Source organism: Musa acuminata, chromosome BXJ2-10 (genome assembly GCF_036884655.1).
Source record: "Musa acuminata AAA Group cultivar baxijiao chromosome BXJ2-10, Cavendish_Baxijiao_AAA, whole genome shotgun sequence".
NCBI classification, from domain to species: domain Eukaryota; kingdom Viridiplantae; phylum Streptophyta; class Magnoliopsida; order Zingiberales; family Musaceae; genus Musa; species Musa acuminata.
Genome location: NC_088347.1, coordinates 22,113,074 through 22,133,145, shown reverse-complemented (window position 1 = coordinate 22,133,145; position 20,072 = coordinate 22,113,074). Strand labels below are relative to the sequence as shown.

General features: G+C 43.4%; 5 protein-coding genes across 8 annotated transcripts in view; 2 read left to right on the top strand and 3 right to left on the bottom strand.

Annotated features, from left to right (window-relative positions):
- Window positions 1-7,918, bottom strand: part of LOC135624495 (uncharacterized) — a 48,133-nt gene extending 40,215 nt beyond the window's left edge. For all 3 annotated transcript variants that reach the window (XM_065128170.1, XM_065128171.1, XM_065128172.1), the window contains exons 1-2: window positions 7,674-7,918; window positions 3,919-4,037 (exon numbers count right to left, since the gene is read on the bottom strand). In XM_065128170.1, the coding sequence (XP_064984242.1) occupies window positions 3,919-4,037; window positions 7,674-7,769 (215 nt within the window). In that variant the 5' untranslated portion in view covers window positions 7,770-7,918. The remainder of the gene's footprint in view (window positions 1-3,918; window positions 4,038-7,673) is intronic.
- A 1,307-nt stretch (window positions 7,919-9,225) lies between these two features.
- On the bottom strand, window positions 9,226-12,356 carry LOC135625896 (pentatricopeptide repeat-containing protein At3g50420-like). Its single transcript, XM_065131023.1, has 3 exons — window positions 9,873-12,356; window positions 9,622-9,791; window positions 9,226-9,529 (listed from the first exon to the last, which is right to left on the bottom strand). The coding sequence occupies exon 1, from the start codon at window positions 12,330-12,332 to the stop codon at window positions 10,170-10,172; it is 2,163 nt and encodes a 720-aa protein (XP_064987095.1). The 5' UTR covers window positions 12,333-12,356; the 3' UTR covers window positions 9,226-9,529; window positions 9,622-9,791; window positions 9,873-10,169.
- A 2,580-nt stretch (window positions 12,357-14,936) lies between these two features.
- Window positions 14,937-16,180, top strand: LOC104000498 (two-component response regulator ORR5-like). 2 transcript variants are annotated; one of them, XM_009422570.3, is made up of 5 exons: window positions 14,937-15,237; window positions 15,331-15,377; window positions 15,495-15,575; window positions 15,668-15,738; window positions 15,831-16,180. In XM_009422570.3, exons 1-5 carry the CDS (start codon window positions 15,105-15,107, stop codon window positions 15,913-15,915), a joined length of 417 nt encoding a protein of 138 aa, XP_009420845.2. In that variant the 5' UTR covers window positions 14,937-15,104; the 3' UTR covers window positions 15,916-16,180. The 2 variants fall into 2 exon arrangements, with proteins under 2 accessions (XP_009420845.2, XP_009420847.2); XM_009422572.3 differs by having other exon boundaries at window positions 14,938-15,237; window positions 15,498-15,575.
- A 34-nt stretch (window positions 16,181-16,214) lies between these two features.
- LOC104000588 (pentatricopeptide repeat-containing protein At1g50270) lies at window positions 16,215-18,685 on the bottom strand. Its single transcript, XM_009422668.3, has 2 exons — window positions 18,549-18,685; window positions 16,215-18,457 (listed from the first exon to the last, which is right to left on the bottom strand). Exon 2 carries the CDS (start codon window positions 18,437-18,439, stop codon window positions 16,610-16,612), a length of 1,830 nt encoding a protein of 609 aa, XP_009420943.3. The 5' UTR covers window positions 18,440-18,457; window positions 18,549-18,685; the 3' UTR covers window positions 16,215-16,609.
- Window positions 18,679-19,098, top strand: LOC135625664 (mediator of RNA polymerase II transcription subunit 32-like). The gene has a single exon (XM_065130747.1). It carries the CDS (start codon window positions 18,679-18,681, stop codon window positions 19,096-19,098), a length of 420 nt encoding a protein of 139 aa, XP_064986819.1.
- The last annotated feature ends 974 nt before the right edge of the window (window positions 19,099-20,072 follow it).

Genomic DNA, 20,072 nt, shown 5'->3' with positions numbered 1-20,072 from the left:
CTCTTGCATGACCCGAAGTCCTTCACTTACGGCTATCTTGATGAGAAACTTGTTGACACCAGTCTTACGAAGTTTCTTGGCCTCTGCCCTTCAGCCTTGTCTTGGTACTTCGAGATTGCCTCTGCATGCTCCACCTCCTCGGCCCCTTTCACGACCAAGCGCTCTCCCTCCATGAGAGCAAGGGATCAATGACTTGCACGGAAGTCCCGCCTCTGCGGTACCATGGCGCTGCCATGCCCATGGCCCTACTATCCGTCGCCTCGCCTCTGTATCCCTTTTCTTCACAATCAGTAAAGATGTCTCCGTGGCACTCCTCTGAGTCCACCTCTATTCTAACTGTTGCTTGATTTTGGGTAGCTAAGTCCCTCTGGACTTGTCGTCGCTTCCTCGCCCCTTTCGACCCCCTGCTTCAACACCACTGTGTTCTCCAAGCAGTCCGTTTGGTCGATGGAAAGACAGACTGCAACTCCCATGCATGGCCTCTGCCATCACGTTGTAGAGTTTGCACCGATTCTGTTCTCCATAGCTTCCTTGGTAGCAACGTTCGCTTACTCGACCTTGTCCTCTGACTTGTCGGGCTCCTTTAAGCGAATATGAGCTCTGGAGCAGTCCAACTCTCCAGCTGCTTCGATCATACCTCTGCATGATCAAGTCCCTCCTATGGAACTCACTGGTACTTGCATTCGAACTTTTCCCTTGGTGGAACCCAGCCCCCATATGCTGATGACCAAGGTTTCCATCCGATGCAAAATTCGGTGCACGCCCAGAAGACCCGCCTCTGCGGTACCATGGCCTTCACTCCTTGACTCCATAGCCCTTCTTGTCGTCGTGTTGTTCACCAAAGCTGAGCTCCCTGTAGCTCCCGATCATACCTCCATATGATCTCATCCCTCACGGGACCATGTCGTGTGTGTCGCATTGCCACGAACTATTCCACCACGATCCGCTGCACCATGTCGCCTCCTGGTGACAACTCCATTGCATTCTGATCCCTGTGGAATAAACTCGAATTGTGAACCCTCCATGTGTGGCCTCTGCCAATACATCGCAGGGTCTCTTCCACCTTCGAATTTGTTCGCTCCTTTGGCAATCGACCTTCATCCACCCACTCTTGGGTCACACCTAGATGAAGCACCGCTCTAGGACAGTCCGTCGCCTAGTAGCTCCCGAAGCCCACCGACTTCACTGTAGTTTGTGCACCATTGTCTGGATCCTGGCCTCTGCCCCTATCAGCACAATCTCCGCTGCGCACTGCTTCCTTCATGGCAACTTGAATGGCAACACTATGGCATATTCTTCAAGAGTACCCGCCTCTGCATCCTCTTGCCCCGTGCTAAGGCCTTCTGAACCCAACTTCGCCTCCGCAAATTGAGTCGCCTTAGTTCCTCCATCAAATGCTCCTCCGAGATAAGATGCATGTGCCCAGAAGCTCCCTTCGTCTTTGGCACCATGCAAGATGAGTCCGCTCCGTCAGAATGAAGGACCCATGGAACAACATGATCCTACCCTTGCCTCTGCAAGAGTTCATGTCTTTGACCTCTGTCTAAGGAAAGCACTGTGCTTCTGCTCCATGTTCCAACTTCTCTGCTGGCTCCCTTCATGCGGCTTGGGTACTTCGCCAAGTTACACCCAAGTTGCTCCGCTCCTCGTTTTTGCATTGAATCGATGGTGGCCCTCGCGCCCACCATTCCACGGGTCAGCCCTCCCTTGAGTCCGATCTCCATATCGACTCTAAGTGTGCCTTCATTTAAGTTGCTTCAGGTCGCTCCCCCACTTGATCTCGCAATGCATCCACCAATGCATTCTCTCGAGCGAGATCATGCGGCAACTCCTCGCTGCTTGCTCAGTCCATTGAGCTTCGTGGAGTTATTGTTTGTGAGGTACTCCTCCTCAACATGTGAAGTCCGTCTTACATGATTCTCCCTCTGGAGAGCCGAGACTTATCCCTCCTGGATAACTGTCTCGTTGGAGCAACATCTCTCTTCGTTTCGGAGACCACCATCCCCTTGGACTACTCCGATCTGCTGAACAAACTGTGCATTGTTCTGCCTCTTGCAAACGCACTTGCTAGATTGCGCCTCCACGTCAATACAGCCACCGCTGCACCCCTCAAGGCCTAGCAACATGCTGAACTCGTTGCACACTTCAGCCTCTTCCGAACGTATCCTTTGCATGCCGAAGAGAAAGTTTCAATGCTCCATGGCGCCGAGTCTCGGCCGCCTTGGGATGGCCACGAACATTCCATCGTCCGCATACAAGCCCATGCATGAGTACCGAATTCTTCGAGTTAGCAATTCCTCTCACCTCTGTGAGCTTTGCACAACTCTTTCGGTCGCTGAGCAACTCATTCCACTTTGCATGGTCTCATCCTTTGCCAAGCGCCTCGCTTGCCTTGAGCACCATCAAGTAAAGTTGTCAACGTTGAGCCGTAGCTCAAACTCAGCCATCCCAACCTTTGTGCGCTCCACATTCTTCTAAGCTTGTCTGTTCTCGTGGTGCCTCTTGCGCGAAGGGTTGGCCATTCCTCTGAATGCCAATGTTAGATGCCCGCTCCTCTGAGCGACTCTTTTCCCTACATCTCCATGCCCGTTTTCCCTTAAACGGTCGCGCGTGCTGACTGCCCTCAACGCAGCCCCGCTAGGTCCCCCACGTTTGCATGTCAAGTGTTTCTATGAGTGCTTGTCCCGCTCTGATACCATAATGTCACGACCTTAGCTGGTTTTGCCTAAGTCGTGCGGCACCCTCGCGCGTCCGTCCGCAAAGGTCAGCCTCCCATTGTCCCTTAGGACCAATAAAAGAGAGAACGGGATAAAGAGAACGCCTCAATCGGGATCCACAAGCAAACATGTCCGAAAAACACTTCATAGACAATGCAAATTACAAACAGACTTTACAAGCTCTGAATAGTTGCACAACAAAGGGTAAAATGGTCCATTACAGACCGAAAAGCTCTCGCACGTGTCCACATGACACAACCTTTATTTACAAGCCTAAAGAGGCCACCAACCCAACTAACATGGGACTATTTAGCCTTCGGCCGCCCCTCTACCTGTTGTACAAGGCATGAACATGCCAAAAGACAACGGACAGACATAAGCATTACGTCCAACATCTTGTTTAGAAGTTTGTCCGTTACAGCTCGATATACCGTACCGTACCGGTACCGAGCCCAGATCGAAATACCGGTACGGTACGGTATTGCGAACCTTGATATGAACTATGAAGCACTATATTACTTGTTTTTGTTGAGGCTTTCTGTTTTCTATATTACTTCTTTAATTTGTATATATATATATATATATATATATATAAACCACAGATTATGGTCCTTGAATTAAGGCTTTCAGCTTTCTATATTACTTCTTTAATTTGGAATCATATTATATATATATATATAAAGCACCGATTATGGTCCTTGAAAGTTGAGACTTTCTGCTTTCTATATTACTTCTTTAATTTGGACTCATATTAAAATATATATAATATGAACTATGAAAATATATATATATACATATATATATACACTGGTTCAACTAGTTGTTCTCTCTTAAGCAATCATAAAATTCCAGATACCCTTACAGTACTTGTATTTGGAGCACCAGATTTAGCATTTCTTTTACTATGCTCAAACTCAAATCTTTGTTTTGCTAGAACAACAATAATTGTCATATTTTGGCACAGAAGGCACAGTGATGATACCATTATAGCATCACAAAATACCAAGCCATGCCATCCAACACGTTCCTTTGCTGGCTTGTACAAACCAAAACTTGAACTAGACATGTGCTGGCACATCCAGAACATAATGATATTGCTATCTAATCAACTAACACAAGTGATTTATGCTTATACAGAATGAACTAGCTTTAGTAAATTTAAGCTAATCATAATAGAGTCAACAGAAAATTTTCTAAGTACCTCTCTCTCCAACGAAGAAGAGCTTCTAAAAGTGGTCCAGGTGTATGCTGTGCAACCATAGCTAATGAATCCAACACTTGCTCATAAGCTGGATCAGATGGTCGAAGATATTGCCCATCCTGCTTACGATGTATAGTCAGATATATAAAAAACTAAAATAATCATATAGCATTCCACATACATGGTTCTTGCAACATATAAACCATACAAATATATATATATATATATATATATATGAATAATACACACAGATATATATATATATATGTATGTATATGTATATGTATATGTATATCCAACATGATATATTTTGTATCTTGCACAAAGATCAATGCTTCAACCAGAGTTCCTGATGTCAATCATAAAAGATGTGTCTAGGTTCCAACACCAAAACGTACTAACAGATTTAAGTTGCATTGAGGATCATGATATTTCCCATAATTTTTAACTATGTAAATGGATTAAAAATGTTTTCATTCATGAACAACTAGATACCGCTTTGATAAAGGACAGGGTGAAGGAGAATGGTTTAAGATGACATGGGCATGTGCTCAAGAGGCCTTCTAGCATGAACATGTGTTCAAGAGACCTACATATGCGTAGTCAGAAGAGTTAAAATGATCGTAGTCAGAAGAGTTAAAATGATTACTATTAGCAGTATAAAGAAAGGCAGAGATAGATCCGTAGTTAGAAGAGATGAAATAATTACTAGAGAGGCAGATGATACCTTTAAAATATTTTAATAAAAATTATAAATAAATATTTAAATATTCTTAACTTAACTAAAGATATAGCTCTTTACGGATCTTAATGACGGAAAAATATCCATCTAGCCGATCCCAAATAGTTAGGACTTTACGGCTTTGCTATTGTTATGTCAATGAATTACTAGAGTATTGCCAAGGGCATGCACTTGATAGCAACAAGTCTAATACACATTTATATTTCATATAAAGTCATATTTCAATTATGAAACAAGGAGAATGACATGAAAACCTTAGTCTAAAAATGCTTAGTCTGAATTTGCTTAAGTATAGCTTTTATATGTCACATTTCTAACCTTTTTCCAAAGGGGGATTGATCAAGGGACTAAAATAAGTTAACAACGATGACGTAGTAGTCATTGGTACTAAGTTACAATGACGTAGTAGTCATACTATTTAAATGGCTCTCCTGGTTGTTTACTTAACTAAATAAATGTATGTGGGTTACTATTTAAATGGCTATCCTAGTGATCGAATATAATTCTAGACAAGCAAAAGAGATGGCATAAGTTATGAGGACAAGTTAGAAAACTCTTCTGACTTCTAAAATAACTCTTTGTTTACTATTTGACTTAAATTAAGTCAATTTTAAAACCTTGATACTATAGCTAGGTGGGTCCCACATGAAAACCCACCAAGACCACTGAAGAGGTTAAGAATGCCAAACATCAAAGTTTCATTATCAATCATGATGCTTGAGTCAATGGAACATATGATGCCTTTTTTTCATTTGACCACTAAGGACTTAATGACATTTCCATCCAAATACAATGTCTTACATCTAGTGTAACGAGATCTAGTTAGAAGCTATAAAATTACATAGGACTGTGATGTGTGACAGATATGAGTAAAACACTTGGGCATCCTCACCAACATACGATGTAACACCTCTGATTAGTCCCACATCGAAAGTGGGCAAAACTAAGATTGGCATATAAGGGTCCGATGAGTGTATTATCATCAACTTCAGCTTAAGTATTTTGACCAGTACTTTGGGTCAAACGAAGTTGATAGGCTAGTTAATTCATCAGGTCTATGGGTGTACTGTAACACTTTCAATTAGTCCAACATCGGAAGCATGCAAGACTAAGACGAGATGGAAGTGAGGGATCTCCTACCTTAGTTATCCTAAGCCCTCAACAACAAAAACCCAATCAATCATCAAAGACAAGACATCATTATAAAACTGAAAATCAAATCGATCAATCTCAGCTTCCTCCATTTTCTTATTTATGACAACATAGTGCAATCTCATATGCATGTTTCTTTTAGTGACTTGTATTTCTTTGATGGTGATAAATTTATGGATTAACTTCTTTAAGGGCTACGAACATCAATCAATTATGCTTGCAACCACCAGATGATATGGTCTGTGATAGGACTTGTATTTCTACTCACTTTAAATTCAGTGTCGATTTTTTTAAAGTATAGCCGCCACTAAGCTGAATCAAACGATTAAAACTTGTATTAGATAAACAACATGATTAGATAAATACAAGGCCAATTGTAAGGCTTAATTATATTATCAGGGTCCATGTTATAACAGCATGATATAACAATGTTATCAATGAACAAGCTAGAAACTTGCTGAAACAGTCATCCCTATATCTACATAAATGATTAATATAAATTAAATAAACCTGAATAAGTACTGCCATCAAATCTTAATAAATAACCTGTCAAACCTAAATAACAGTATTGATTGTCTATCACTGTATGGCTTGTCTACATATGACATTGCAGAGAGCTAGCAACAGATCAGCACCAGTGACCATGTTGTTCCAATATTGATATGCCTAATTAAGATGATAACTAGTGAGGCTGTAATATCTTAAAACTGTACATAACTACATATTTTGAATTATATTTAAGATGCATTTGAAATGTTTTCTGATTCGCTATGTGAATATCTCAAGACATTTGATTGTCCCATCTGTGATGATATTGATATAAGCTTTTGGTTTTAAATCATCAGTAATGACCCTTCTGATCTCCTCCTTTGCTAACTACATAAAGTCAATCAAACATCTCATCTGTGGTCCCTTTTCCATATCTATGCCGCATACGTCTATGTATAGTGGCTCCACAGCTTTAATTATCTCGGCCAGTGTATCATATTATCTGTAGAACATGATAAACTTGGCTTTAATGATCTCGGCCACTACATTTATGGTCTCTGTTCTGCACTTCCCGAGCTGGAGTAGAAGACCTGAGTGCACCGTGTACGGCACTCCAAGTCATGTTGAGTCAGCATTACAAGCAGACAATCGCATTTTCTGACCGGAATGGTCTGCATTCCATAATTGAAATCTTTGGCTTCTCCAATATTCCATGCCCCCATCATAAGCTCTTAAATGACACAGTGGAGAGGATGCACTACGAAGTTCCTTTGTAAATACATGTAGGGTGCTTTGGCAGTTTAAAAGTACAACTTTCTAATGGCGTCCTTCCAATGTGTGATACTCTCATTTTTGAAAAAGAAACATAATCAGTATACCAAGTTTTGTCAGTTAAGATTACTAAAAAAAATACTTGCATTTATTATCAACCCCTCCATCCATCACGAGCATCCTAAAAAAGAAGCGCACAATGATTATACGTGATCCAAGCCATAACTTGATGTAAAACAGGAAAAGATAACCCGTGAAGTAGACAAAGATTCTTTGTGCTGAAGATTTTTTGTGAGTTATATATACAAACGAAAAGATTTCTGTTTTTTACAAAGGGCAAACTGTGAAGACGGGATTCGAAACTAGGATATTACAGTAAATTGCGAAAGTCTTTACCGCTAAGCTAGTTGACATCTATCAAACGAAAAGGTCTAATACACCAATGATGGCCATCAGACTATATGTAACAAAGCCGGTAAAAGGATGAACCCAACGTAGAGCCAAAGGCTCTTCGCCACACGGCTAGAGATAAAGAGAAGCAAACCGACACTCGAAGCAGGGGGAACGGAGAAGGGTTGACGGGGGAGAGAGAGGAGGGCACCTGAGCCTGGGCCGTCTCGATGCGGCGGCGGGCGAGAGGGAGGAAACGCTGGAGAAGCGCCTCGACGATGAGCTTGGCGGCGCTTCCGGCGTTCATTTTTGGCGATCGACGCGGGACGAGTGGAAGGGTCTCGGAGGAAGGAGGCGCGCTGCCGCCCGGCCGCGGGGAGCGAACGCAAAGGGTCCAGCGAGATCCTTATTATTGGGCGAACTAGTAGGCAACCGTCACGTCAAGGAAAAGGAGAGTCGAGTTCGATAAACGGGGTGGGTCTATTTATAAAGGACAGATAAGAACTCCTCCTTGTCCGAGTTTGACCCGGTTGAACTCGGCCTGGTTTAACGGTTCATTTCCTACCCTCTGTAACGTACCCGTTCGATTACCTTCCCTCTAATTGGCTTCATCGTGTGGGACCAAGAAAAAAGAAAAAGCTTTTTCACTTGAACAGTGGGATTTTAAAATAATAATAATAACTACGCATAAATGACACTCACATGATAAACTCGATCTATCGTTGATGCAATTTTGCAATAATCAATCTGGATATTCCAATAAAGACGAGTAGTGAGATTTAGCCTAACACCCTTCTAATCATTTAGACTTCTCTAGCAGATCATAAACTGCTTGATCTAAGTATTACTCTACAAATTAGATAGATAATATTATAATTTTAGGAATTGCTCTCAGATAATTCAGTTCATATGTAATATTATGATATTATTTTTTTCCAACATCTAATTTTGCACAAAAGAAAAAATAAAAACTTAGGAAATGAATAAAGAGTTGGGTCTTTCCTGTAGTAATCATAACTGCTATTGAAGTCTACTATATCTTCTCAATGTTTTCTTATCTTAAATGTTATTTTTATCTTATTGATATAATAGTTCCTTAGGTCATCTGTTGCAAAGGGCATTAAAGTTAAATCTAAAAAGAACTCATTAAAATTGAAGAAAATTGAAAGCTGTCAAACCAGTAGTACATAGATAAAACCAACAAAATTCATATAAAGGGAAAGGAAAATCAATCAAAACCATGATGAACAAATCATGATTACAAACCCCAAGTACTAGCATTCCATATGACTAATTATATATTATCCCATGTAATTAGTTATCTTTAACATCTTAATCCTTACATTTTCAAAAATTACATTGGGATCCATATACTTACAAAGTAAAACATTGAGATCCCTGTACAGAATTAAAAAAGATAATTTCACAGAGTTGAAAATCAAGAGAGATAAGGGATTTGTTAGAGAAATAAGATCAAATATTTTCCTTTCGTAAATATAGGAATGTCAATGTAACTATTGAAAACTTAAGGCTCGAGATGATAAAGATAGTTAATCACAAGAGGTTATCTTAAATTAGCCCTATTCCATACTATAAGTAATTAATAATACACTAACGAAAATTTTACAGTTCAGCTTACAGTGCAGTAAGTAAATAATAGATTGAGTAATCAATTATACTGAAAACTGAGGAAGAAAAAGAAAACTAAAACCACTAAGTCTATATCACCTAACAATATGTAAGCAAAGATTAGCAGTAACTATTGCTCTCTATTTAATGCTTAAAATGACAAAATAGTGATTTTTGGACAACATTATCTTTTAGTAGTATCTATAACTTGTTAGTATATCTTTTCAAACAAGTATAGAATGTGAGTTTCACAAAGTAGTACTTAAGCAACAACGTTGCACTTTCCTTGAAGCTGATCCTTATTTATATAATGATTCCACTTATTTTCTTACACCATGTGGTGCACTCAGATATATTTTGTCCTAATCTCCTTGTGGAGGATGCTTTTGAAAAGGACTAGGACTAGATGCACCTCGAGAATCATCATCATCTGCATTCCTGAAGTTCAAATCAATACCATACTGAGATTCCCAACAGAAAATAGAAACAAAAAGATAAAAGAGTAGTTGAATGAAGCCAAGAACACTCACTGAAACAAAGTGAGAACCTCCTTTGCATAGAGAAAAGATATCCAACGTAGTTGAAGTGAAAATCAGCTGTTTTACGATGGATTCAGCTTATTGTGATATGATAAATGAAGCTGCAGGTTCAGTGAGTTATACAGAATGCCCCATCAGTCCAATAAATTGTCACCCATTCCCTGCAAGCCAAAGTAATGTGGTTTTGTCAGCATCTTTCTAAAAAAAGGAGGTGCTGGGGTGAAGTAAAGAAAACAAGTTACCTTGTAACAGTCAGATACATGCTTTGGCGAGAGATGTGGTGAGCCTGACTGGTCTAAAATCATATTATAATAAGTGGGTGATGATTAGCTCAATCTGAAGGTGAGATTGAATGAAAGTGGTTCGAGATTTGATTTTTCTTTCACAAAATCACATAACAATTTGATTATATAAGAGCAGCAGGCACATGAGATGAACTATAGACTTGCTGACAAAAATATTGTTTCTTATCACTCAAAAGCAAACCAGCTTGGCCTGCATACGACACCTGCAAGGATGCCAGCAAATAAAGCTCTTTCTTAGCATATCATACTGTCGAAAAGCTGCAAATCAGGTGATTTTGATCCCACTAAATTTCCCTGTAGTCTAAGTAGTTCATTTCGGCACTCGTTAATATGCACATGTGTATTATCATCTGCAGAAAAAGCATGTACTGCATTTTTAATCTCAATCCAGCTTAAACCAGGTTCCTTTTCTACCATTAGTCCTCTGAACTGTTTTCTCATTCCAGCAACAGCATCCCATCTGCCAAGAGAAGCATAAAGATTTGAAAGCAATATATATGTAGGACTATCATCTGGTTCTGATATTAAAACTTTCTCTGCAGCATGAACACCTATTTCCAAATTTCTGAAGATAACACATGAGCTCAATAAGATTCTCCATAGCTCAGGAGACTTAGAAAAATGTGATCTCATAACGAACCCTTCAGCTTCCTGCAATAGTCCCGATCGGCTTAACAAATTTACCATGCAAGTATAATGCTTAAAAGCTGGCATTATACCATCTGCTGTCATGCAGAACCAGTAGAATCTTCCTCTCTCGACCATTCCAGAATGACTACAGGTAGAAAGCAGAGACAGATAGGTCACATGATCAGGCTGTAACCCTTTCTTAACCATCTTATTGAACAGCTCAAATGCCTGCTCAGCATTTCCATAATTACCATATCCTCCAATCAACGAATTCCAGCATTTTAAATCCGGATCCTTTATTCTGTAAAAGACTGACCTAGCACTTTCGAGATTACCATTTTTAGCATACATATCAACTAGACTCCCGCAGACACACAGATTTGCTTCATATCCTGCTTTCACCACCTGAGAGTGGATCATTTCCCCTTGTTTCAGCACTGCAAGATCAGCTGATGAATTCAATGCACTGCTGAGAGAAAAGCTATCAACTTTGTGATCTTCCTCTAGCATATGGTAAAAGTATTTCATAGCCAACTCACCCTCACCCAATCTCGAATGACCAACAACCATTTCAGTCCAAATTATGACATCTTTAATCTGAATGCAAATGAACAGTTTCCGAGCAGAGTAGGGATCATCATTGATAAAGTACATGTTGATCAGCGTATTTCCCACAAATATACTAAATTCCAACCCTGATTTTATAGCGTGGGCATGAAGAGGCTTCCCGTAGCATATAGAGGGTAAAGTAGCAGTAGCAGAAACAACAGTGGCAACCGTATACTCATCGGGGCATGGCCCTCCATAAAAGGAAAGAGTTTGCAATTCGATGAATACTTCCATGGCCTTCTCTCCTTCACCGACATCTGAGTAACCAGCAATAACTGAGTTCCACGAGACCAAGCCTGGCTTCTCGATCCTCTCAAAAACTAGTAATGCCGTTGTCATGTCTCCACAGCTAGAATACATGCTGATCAGTGCATTCTGCAACGGGATATCGGGTTCCATTTCTGATTTGATCATCTTTGCATGCACGATACGCCCTCTATTTGGGTTCTCCAGGCTCCCACAAGCATTGAAAACTATAGAAAACGTGGAATTGTCGGGCACCAAGCCTGTCTCGATCATGCGGAAAAAATGCCGCAAACCCTGCTCGATCTTGCCATGCTTGACGTTGCTTAGTATTATAGCATTCCAAGCGACGACATCTCCCTCGCCCATCTCAGAAAAGATGCTCTCGGCAGCTTCAGGACTTCCGCTGTCAGAGTACATCCCGAGAAGCGCAGTTTGAACACACACATTGTTCAGGAGACCATGTCTGACGACTACGGAGTGCAAGGTGCGGCTCAGCAGAGGCTCCCGAAGAGCAGCAGCAGCGCGGATGAGGCTAGAAAGCGTGGAAGCGCCAGGCCCGAGGCCGGCGAGGCGCGACTCCCGGAAGATCTGGAAAGCAGAATGAGCGCCGGGGGGGTACCAAGAGTAGGCGGCAATCATCGCGTTGTAGGAGACGAGGTTTCTGCTGGGCATTGCGTCGAAGAGCTTGCGGGCGTGGCTGAGGGCGCCGCATTTCACGTAGAGGGAGAGGAGGTTGTTGAAGAGGAAGGGAGAGGACCCGCGGGGGGTGGCGACGACGATGAGGGCGTGGAGTTGGCGAGCCTTGCGAAGGGTACCGCCGGTCGAGGAGGCGCAACCCTGGAGGAGGGAGGCTGCTACGGAGGCCAAGGGGCCTTCGCAATTATGGTAGAACGGGAAAGAGGTGGAAGCCATGGCAAGGAGTCAGAGCTTAGCATTTTGTTCAATTAGACTGAGCATTGAGAGCCATTAAGAAGCCCATATGGCAGCCCAAGAAGCCCATATATTATTTTACCTTGTAAAATTAGATGAATCTAATATTACTAATTTATATATAAATATTTTGACCTATCAAATTAATGACTAGTATGATATTAAATCTTTAACATCAAAATTTCTTTTCACTTTAGTTGAGTGTTATAGTTATTACTATTTATACATATTATTCAACATGTCAATAGTTCAGAATTATAACTAAGTTTCTTGTCGATTGATTTGGAAGTTCCAAGTGATTGATACATCGAGTCTAGCATCGGAGCTTAGTGTCAATTAATAAATAACTATTTGATGCTTAAGTTAATGGAATCAAAGAATTTGATATTTGACATGTATCATTCATTGTGTGTGCAGCATATATGTATATATCAAGATGGTACACTTGTCATCACCATCTTGATTCTCTGCTAGCTCAAGCTTATCCCTTGTGCTTAAGGTAAATGGATGGATGCTCACATGAGACCAGTCTAACTTATTCTATAGACCACCACCTCCATCCATCCCAATGGCATCCTTCCTTATCTTTGCCGTCGCTCGGAGCCACCAATCTTGCACGGTGGTCAGCTGCAACCTCCAGATTCTTGATGTTCCATCATAGAGGTTGACTTCCACAAAGACAAAGCAAGGGAGCATCGGAACCCCCTATCATCGAGTTTGTCAACCTATTATTCCATCTGACTAATTAAATCGAAGTCAGCTCATGCGGTGGTGCTCAAGCAACTTTAGTTGACATTCCATCAGCGTTGACTCTAAAACAAATCCAGATGCAAAGGAGAAGCTTCATCAATATAATCTGTCTGTAGATTTGCAATCTCTGATACCTTTACAATACTGTCTGTGTGCCTTAAGTCAAAGACTAATGAAAAGTAATAATTTTTTTTTTTTTTTGTGGGGTTTGAAGATTTGAATGATGGCAGGGCATTTTTCTCTTGTCATTTGATTGGTTTCCTTAAGGTGGACTTGACTTTATAGAACTTAGATACAAAGCTTGCATCAGAATCACATCCTTCCACAGCTTCTCATTCTTCTGCTGTTTCTTTCGGATTGTTTAGCCATATGAGGAGAGTATGACATCTGTGCAATCTCTGCATAGGATTTGATATAAATATTTGGGTAGCCCAGAAGGTGACATATAATGTGATCATTCACTGCATTGTCTGCCTTATGTTGCAACGCTCCTCCTAACGCATAATGATAGTAACATTATAACAGAAAGGTTATTAATGCACTGAGAGTCAAAACGACCGAACACAAAACACTCACTCATCTCACTGCAATAAAACTAAAATCCGAATCTAATTATGGCTGAGGGTGTCAGCAAAATTTAATATAACAGCATTTCGTCATTTATTTTTCTTAAAAAAATTGAATATAATTAATTAATAAAATATTAAAAATTAAAAATTATTAGTATATATTTTTTAATTAGCATATATTTATTTGGACAATTGGGTCTAAATAAATGGCATTTTTCATAAGGATAAAGTAATTATCTCATTCAGATTTGGTAACGTTACTCGTGCTACACTGATACGAAGTTGGATCACCCATGAAAATATATGGGTGACGTGGATTCGCTACGTGACACCTCGCGAAGGTTTTCAGGGGCGATTCAGCGCAACACACATGCCTTCTCCCTCACCGAGAACCGCCACCGGAACGCGTGGCTGAAGAGCTTCCCAGAGCAGCCCGCGGGGCACGTGATCAGTCCGTCACGTGCCGCGGTCTCAATATTCCTCGGTTCACCCGCCGGCTCAATCGGACCAGGAACCCGGTCGATTCCAGTCAGTCGACGAGGAAAAACTCCGGTCGAATCGGATTGTCGGTCCGGTTCGACGATCATCCATCGGTCCGAACCGGGAATTACCTGGCGGAGGGAAGTAAATGTGGAGATCTCCTTTTCCAGACGAATCTTTCCTCGTTTGCTCACCGTCCCATCTTTTGGTGGGGGCAAAAGATCTCTGTCGATCGCTGCAACCGATACGCTTCCCGAAGAATATCTCCTCCCTCCTCCCCACTCCTAATCCTACCCAAATATTATCTGCTATCTGACGCACCAGCCTCCGTAAGAACAATTATGATTAAGATAATAGACTGAGTTCCGAAGAGATCTCCCTCGGTACTCGTCCAGAGATCTCGCCCATCCCCTTCCTATACTTTTATCAAGATACGATATACGTCCTCTGGGCAGATACCGATACGATATCCACAGATATGGCAGTGACGTTATAATATTTCTTCGGGATATTTATTCCACGTTTTTTATTTGCCGGTGAGGGATGCGTGGACTTTTTCTACTCCGTCCCGTGTTTTATGATGCGAAGGGGGGGGCGAGGAGATCGGGTGGAGATCGCGTGAGATGGAGGTCGGGCCCCGCGGGGCGAGGGGAGGTAGATTTGTGGTGGAGAGTGGAGGGTGGGATTTGGGGGCGGGAGGTGGACTTTGGGCGCAGTGCGCCTTGGGATTCTTGGGGGCGGGGATTTGGTGGCCTGGTGGGGATTTCCTGCTCTTTATTCTCTCCTGGTCGATGCTTCGCCTGTTCTTCTTCTTTCTCTCCTTTTTATATACCGTGTCGTTGAGAACTTGTACATTAGCGGTGCGGGTGACCTGGGCCTCCTCTGTCCTCGATTCCATTATCTTCTTTCTCCCTTCCTGTTCCGTCGAGTCGCGTGGGTGCGGGCGTTGGTTGACATGTCGTCGCCGAGGGGACCGAAGGCCTGTGGCGGAGGAGCTGCAGACCGGCAGATCCATGTCCTCGCTGTGGACGATAGCTCGGTCGACCGGGCGGTGATCGCAAGGCTTCTTCGGAGCTCCAAGTACAGAGGTAGACGCTGTTCTCTGTGGCAAATTCCCTCCTTTTTGTTCACATGCTCGTGCTTGTTCTGATGAAACTCGCCGGCTTCTTCTTCTGTGGCAGTCACGACTGTAGATAGCGGAAAGAAAGCACTGGAGCTTCTGGGACTGGTGAGTTGACGATGACGCGAGTCTCAGCTTGTGCTTGTTCTCCTGATCACTTTTAATTGATGTTGGAAAAAGATAGTTTTTTGATGAGAAAATTGGATTTTTTTTTTCTCCTGATAGCAGGAACCAAATGTAAACATGATTATTACGGACTACTGGATGCCGGAGATGACAGGGTATGAACTTCTCAAGATAGTCAAGGTTCGAACGACTCGTCCCGCGAAACATAAACCATTTCTGGATCATCGTAAATCATATTTGCATGGTTTTAAGGAGAGTAAATCTAATTGCAGGAATCATCCGAGCTGCGAGAAATCCCCGTGGTTATAATGTCTTCGGAGAACGTTCCCAATAGAATCAATAGGTAACGTTCATTCCGCTGCTAAATGTTTTCTCGCATCTCGAACACAAGAACAGAATGATTCTAATGACGTAGGCATCGACGATTTGATCCAGGTGTTTGGAGGAAGGAGCGGAGGATTTCTTGCTCAAGCCCGTCCGCCCATCCGATGTGGCTCGGCTGTGCAATCGGATGCGATAGCAGCCGACAATGGAAGCGGTGAAGGAGAAGAAATGGACCCTCGAAACTCCTCTTGATCAATTTTTTTGTTGTTTTGACGAATGTATACCATGTTCTGCAATTCTTTTTTGACTTGGTTTTTTGGACATTGGAATGTGAAAACAGAAGCTAGATAGTTGAAGATTAGGGAGAAAAGAGGGGGGGAAAATAGAGAGAGATCCTCATCCAGTGTCTCTCAACTTCTCATATTTTGGCCCATTCAGATGTAGTTGAATTTAATTGTAGTAAGCATTATTAGCCACTGTCATTTATTCACATGCATATATTGCTTTCAGAGAAATTACAGTCTCCCTCGAAAAAACTCTCGATTTAATTTACCCAAAATCCAAAACAGTGCTGCGGTAGAACTTATCCCCTCTGGATGGGGGATCTCAGAAGCACGTGGCTGTTCAGTGCGAATCCAATGTTGAGCTGCTGTCCACGTGGGTGTCAAGGCACGTGGTGAGAAGAACAGATCGATTTCAAGGGCCGACCGACGTGTTTGGTTGTCGGATTTGATGAGCGATCCGCGGATCCTCCGTACCTCTAGTTACTGAGCTGTCGGATTTTGGGCCCCCTTCTTCGGGCTTAAGTCGTCATAAAGTTGATGTGCGCTCTGTCTTCTCTGAAGGTTGACCCCTTGTTTGGAGTCTCCATCAGCCAACATCCATCGCAACTAACGGCATATACCGTTGAGCTTCATCGCCTTGGTCAGTCCGTCTAACATTTCATATATAGCCTCTGTCTCTGGATGTGACTCATCCATGGCGAAGAATTCAGTCAAGATGCCGTTGACTTCTGTCCAACTAGACCCTCTGGTCTTTTCCACCCTTCTTCCCTTCATGGTCATCCTCACACTGGCATCATCATCCCACTTCTTCGAAAGAGAGTACAGATTAGCCAAGAGTGCGTATCTGCCGCTGTGTCGTGGATCCATTTCGATCAGATGCTTTCCGACTCGTTCACCTAAATCGAATTCTTCATGGATGATGCAGGCGTTCAGCAGAGCCCCCCAGACTCCAGGGGTCGGCCCCATAGGCATGCTTTCTATCACGAGCATTGCTTCCTTCAACATCCCTGCTCGCCCTAAGAGATCCACCATGCAACCGTAATGCTCCACCTTCGGTCTGATCCTGTGATCTTTGAACATAGAACTGAAGTGATATCTTCCTTGCTCCACCAGGCCACTGTGAGAACATGCAGAGAGAACACCGATGAAGGTGACCTCGTTGGGTTGCACACCATCCTTGACCATACGAGAGAAGAGATCCAAACACTGAAAGGCATATCCATGAATCGCCAACCCGTTGATTAGAGCTGTCCAAGGGTAGACGTCCTTTTGCAGTATGCCATTGAACACCATGACTGCTTCATCTATGCATCCGCATTTGGCGTACATGTCTACGAGGGCCGTCCCGACAACCGTGCTCGATTCCAGCTTGCTCCTATTCACATACCCATGGATCCATCTGCCTTGACCTAGAGCCCCCGTCTGTGCACAGGATGTCAAGATGCTGGCCATCGTGACTTCATTTGGTGCTTGGCCTTCCAGGAGCATATCGCGGAACAAGGATAGAGCACTCTTGTATCCACCACATTGAACATATCCTGTGATCATAGTGCTCCAAGTGACAACATTTCTAATAGGCATTTCATCGAACTGTTCTCTAGCATCGTCGCAACAGCCGCACTTGGCATACATATCCACCAGTGCACTCCCAACATACACATCCCACTTCACCCTCCCACAAGCCACGTAGAAGCCATGGACGCACCTCCCAAGCCAAACGTTCCCCAGCAAGCCACAACCTTTGAGCACACTGACAATGGCAACCTCATCGACGTGAACTCCCAAAGTCCTCATCTTGTCGAAAACGGCCAGAGCATCAGATGCTTGGTCATTATCCACATATCCCTGAATCATTGCTGTCCAAGGAACGGGATCCCGATCAGAGATTCCATCAAGCAGGTTACGAGCGGACGCCAAGCCGCCGCACTTAGCATAAGCGGCAACCAAGGAATTCCGAACGAAAGAGTCAGCGCAATAGCCAAACTTGAGAACCTGAGCATGCACTTGATCCGGGCGGATGTCGCTAAGCTTGGGAAGGACTTTGAGGACCAAGGGATACGTGTACTCGTCAGGAACCACGCCTTCTCGGAGCATTTGCGTGTACTGGGCAATGGCTCTGCCATGGTGGCAGCGCAGGGAATGACCCCTTACCATGGCGTTCCACATCGAAACCGTAGGCGATTCGGTCTGGTGGAAGACAAGAGAAGCGTAGGCGATGTCGCCGGGGACGAAGAGGGCGGCGAGTCGGAGGATCTTGGCATTGCAAGAGGCGTCGTGGGAGAGGCCAGAGGTTACGAGGACGGAATGGATCTGCTTGAGATGGTTGACAGTCCTGCATTCTCTGAGCAAGGAGAGGAGGTGAGCTTGAAAGGACGACGTAAGCGAGCTTGATGCGTTCCAAAGCATGAGTTTGCTGCAGCTTCCAGTCAACCTCATTTGATGCCCTATTTAGATCTTAAACATAAAGCCATTTCATTAATATCTATTTTATAATCAGAAAATCTATTAATGAAATTTTTTATTATGTAAATACGCAGAAAAATACTTTGACTGCCCCCAAAATTAGGATCAAGCATGTTAGCATTGAAGCAGTCTTGGGGTCAGCTCATAGCTGCACGCAGGAAGTCTCCTATAAAGGGGACCTGCAACCGACGGAAGTAGCTGAGAGTTTCTTCATGGAGAGCACCATCAAGGCCATGAGCAGCGCGTACGAGGACTTCGCGGCCGCGGCGGCGAGCGTGGTGCGGGAGAGGGAAGCATCAGGCGGCCGGCGGACGGCGGCGACGGACGTGGCGCTGGAGAACTTCAGGCAGCGGTGGGAGCTCTTCAGGGCGTCGTGCGATCGGGCGGAGGAGGTGATGGACATGGCGAGGAGGAGGATCACGACGGAGTCCGTGGTGGACGCGGCCGCCTCCGCGGCGGAAAGGCCGGCGGAGGCGGGGCTAACGCCGGTCAGCGTGCCCCGATTGGAGCAGGCGCTGCACGCCGTCAACTCCCTCGCCGCGGACCTCCGACGTGGCCCCGGTGGCGCCGCCGTCTCCTCCCCGCCCTCCAGCCCCTCTGGTGTAACATCTCAAGCAGAGAAGGCAGATTGAGTTTATGTTGCTCCCCATCGAGTCCGAATCATGTATTAAATAACGTATCTACGAAGCTTAGATTAACCATTAGTAATCACGGATGTCAATAGCTAATTTGAGTTACAAATATATAATATATTATTAGCATTCATCCATAAAATTCAGATTAATTACTTGCAACTGTAGGTGACATTAATATAAAATATTGTGAGAACTAACTATAAATATGCACTAAATATAGTGGAATTAACATGTAATACGATGCTGCCTGTATAAACTTAATCTCATGGCTTGTAATGTTGCATAAGAACAGCTTGTCTCCCTCATAAGCCAAGATGGAAGCCATCTGATGACCAAACCAAAGCAAAAGAGCCTTTCTTTCTCCTGTTGCAATCTTTAGCATTGAATCACAAGCAAATGTGGATCCACGAATAGCATGAGAAATTGTGTCTTTTTGCCTTCCACCAAAATCCGGAAGGGAAGAAGAACCTCAATTTATCAGAAAGCAGAAAGCCATGGCCTTTCTTTCTTTAGATCTTCCCAGTAAACGAAGCAGAGAAAAGCTGAAGCCTTCTTTTGCCATGGCCAAACTCCCTTCTCTTTCACTCATTTGGCACACCTAACATGAAGTTCCGTCCACAAAGGCATCTTGGCCAAACTTCCCTTGGAAGAAAATGCAAGCCCGCTTCTCCACCAGCCATTCTAAAGCTTGGCGGTCTCAGTCACAGCCCCAGCCATCCATGGCCAGCGGCAGGCAAGCAGTGGTCACCAAAAGATTCCTATTTAGGCTTGGTTTCCATTACTTGAAGCCGCCCGGTTCAAGTCTGTCGGGCGTTTCTTCTTCTTCGTGTGTTATGAGTTGCCCTTCCAGTGCATGAGTTTAGCCGATAACTTTGGATCAGTTGCATACTTCAAGCGTGGTGGATTTGAAGCGGTCTTCGTCCGTTTCTGACAGACACTTGAAGAAGTCTCCTGTAAAGGACACCTGCAGC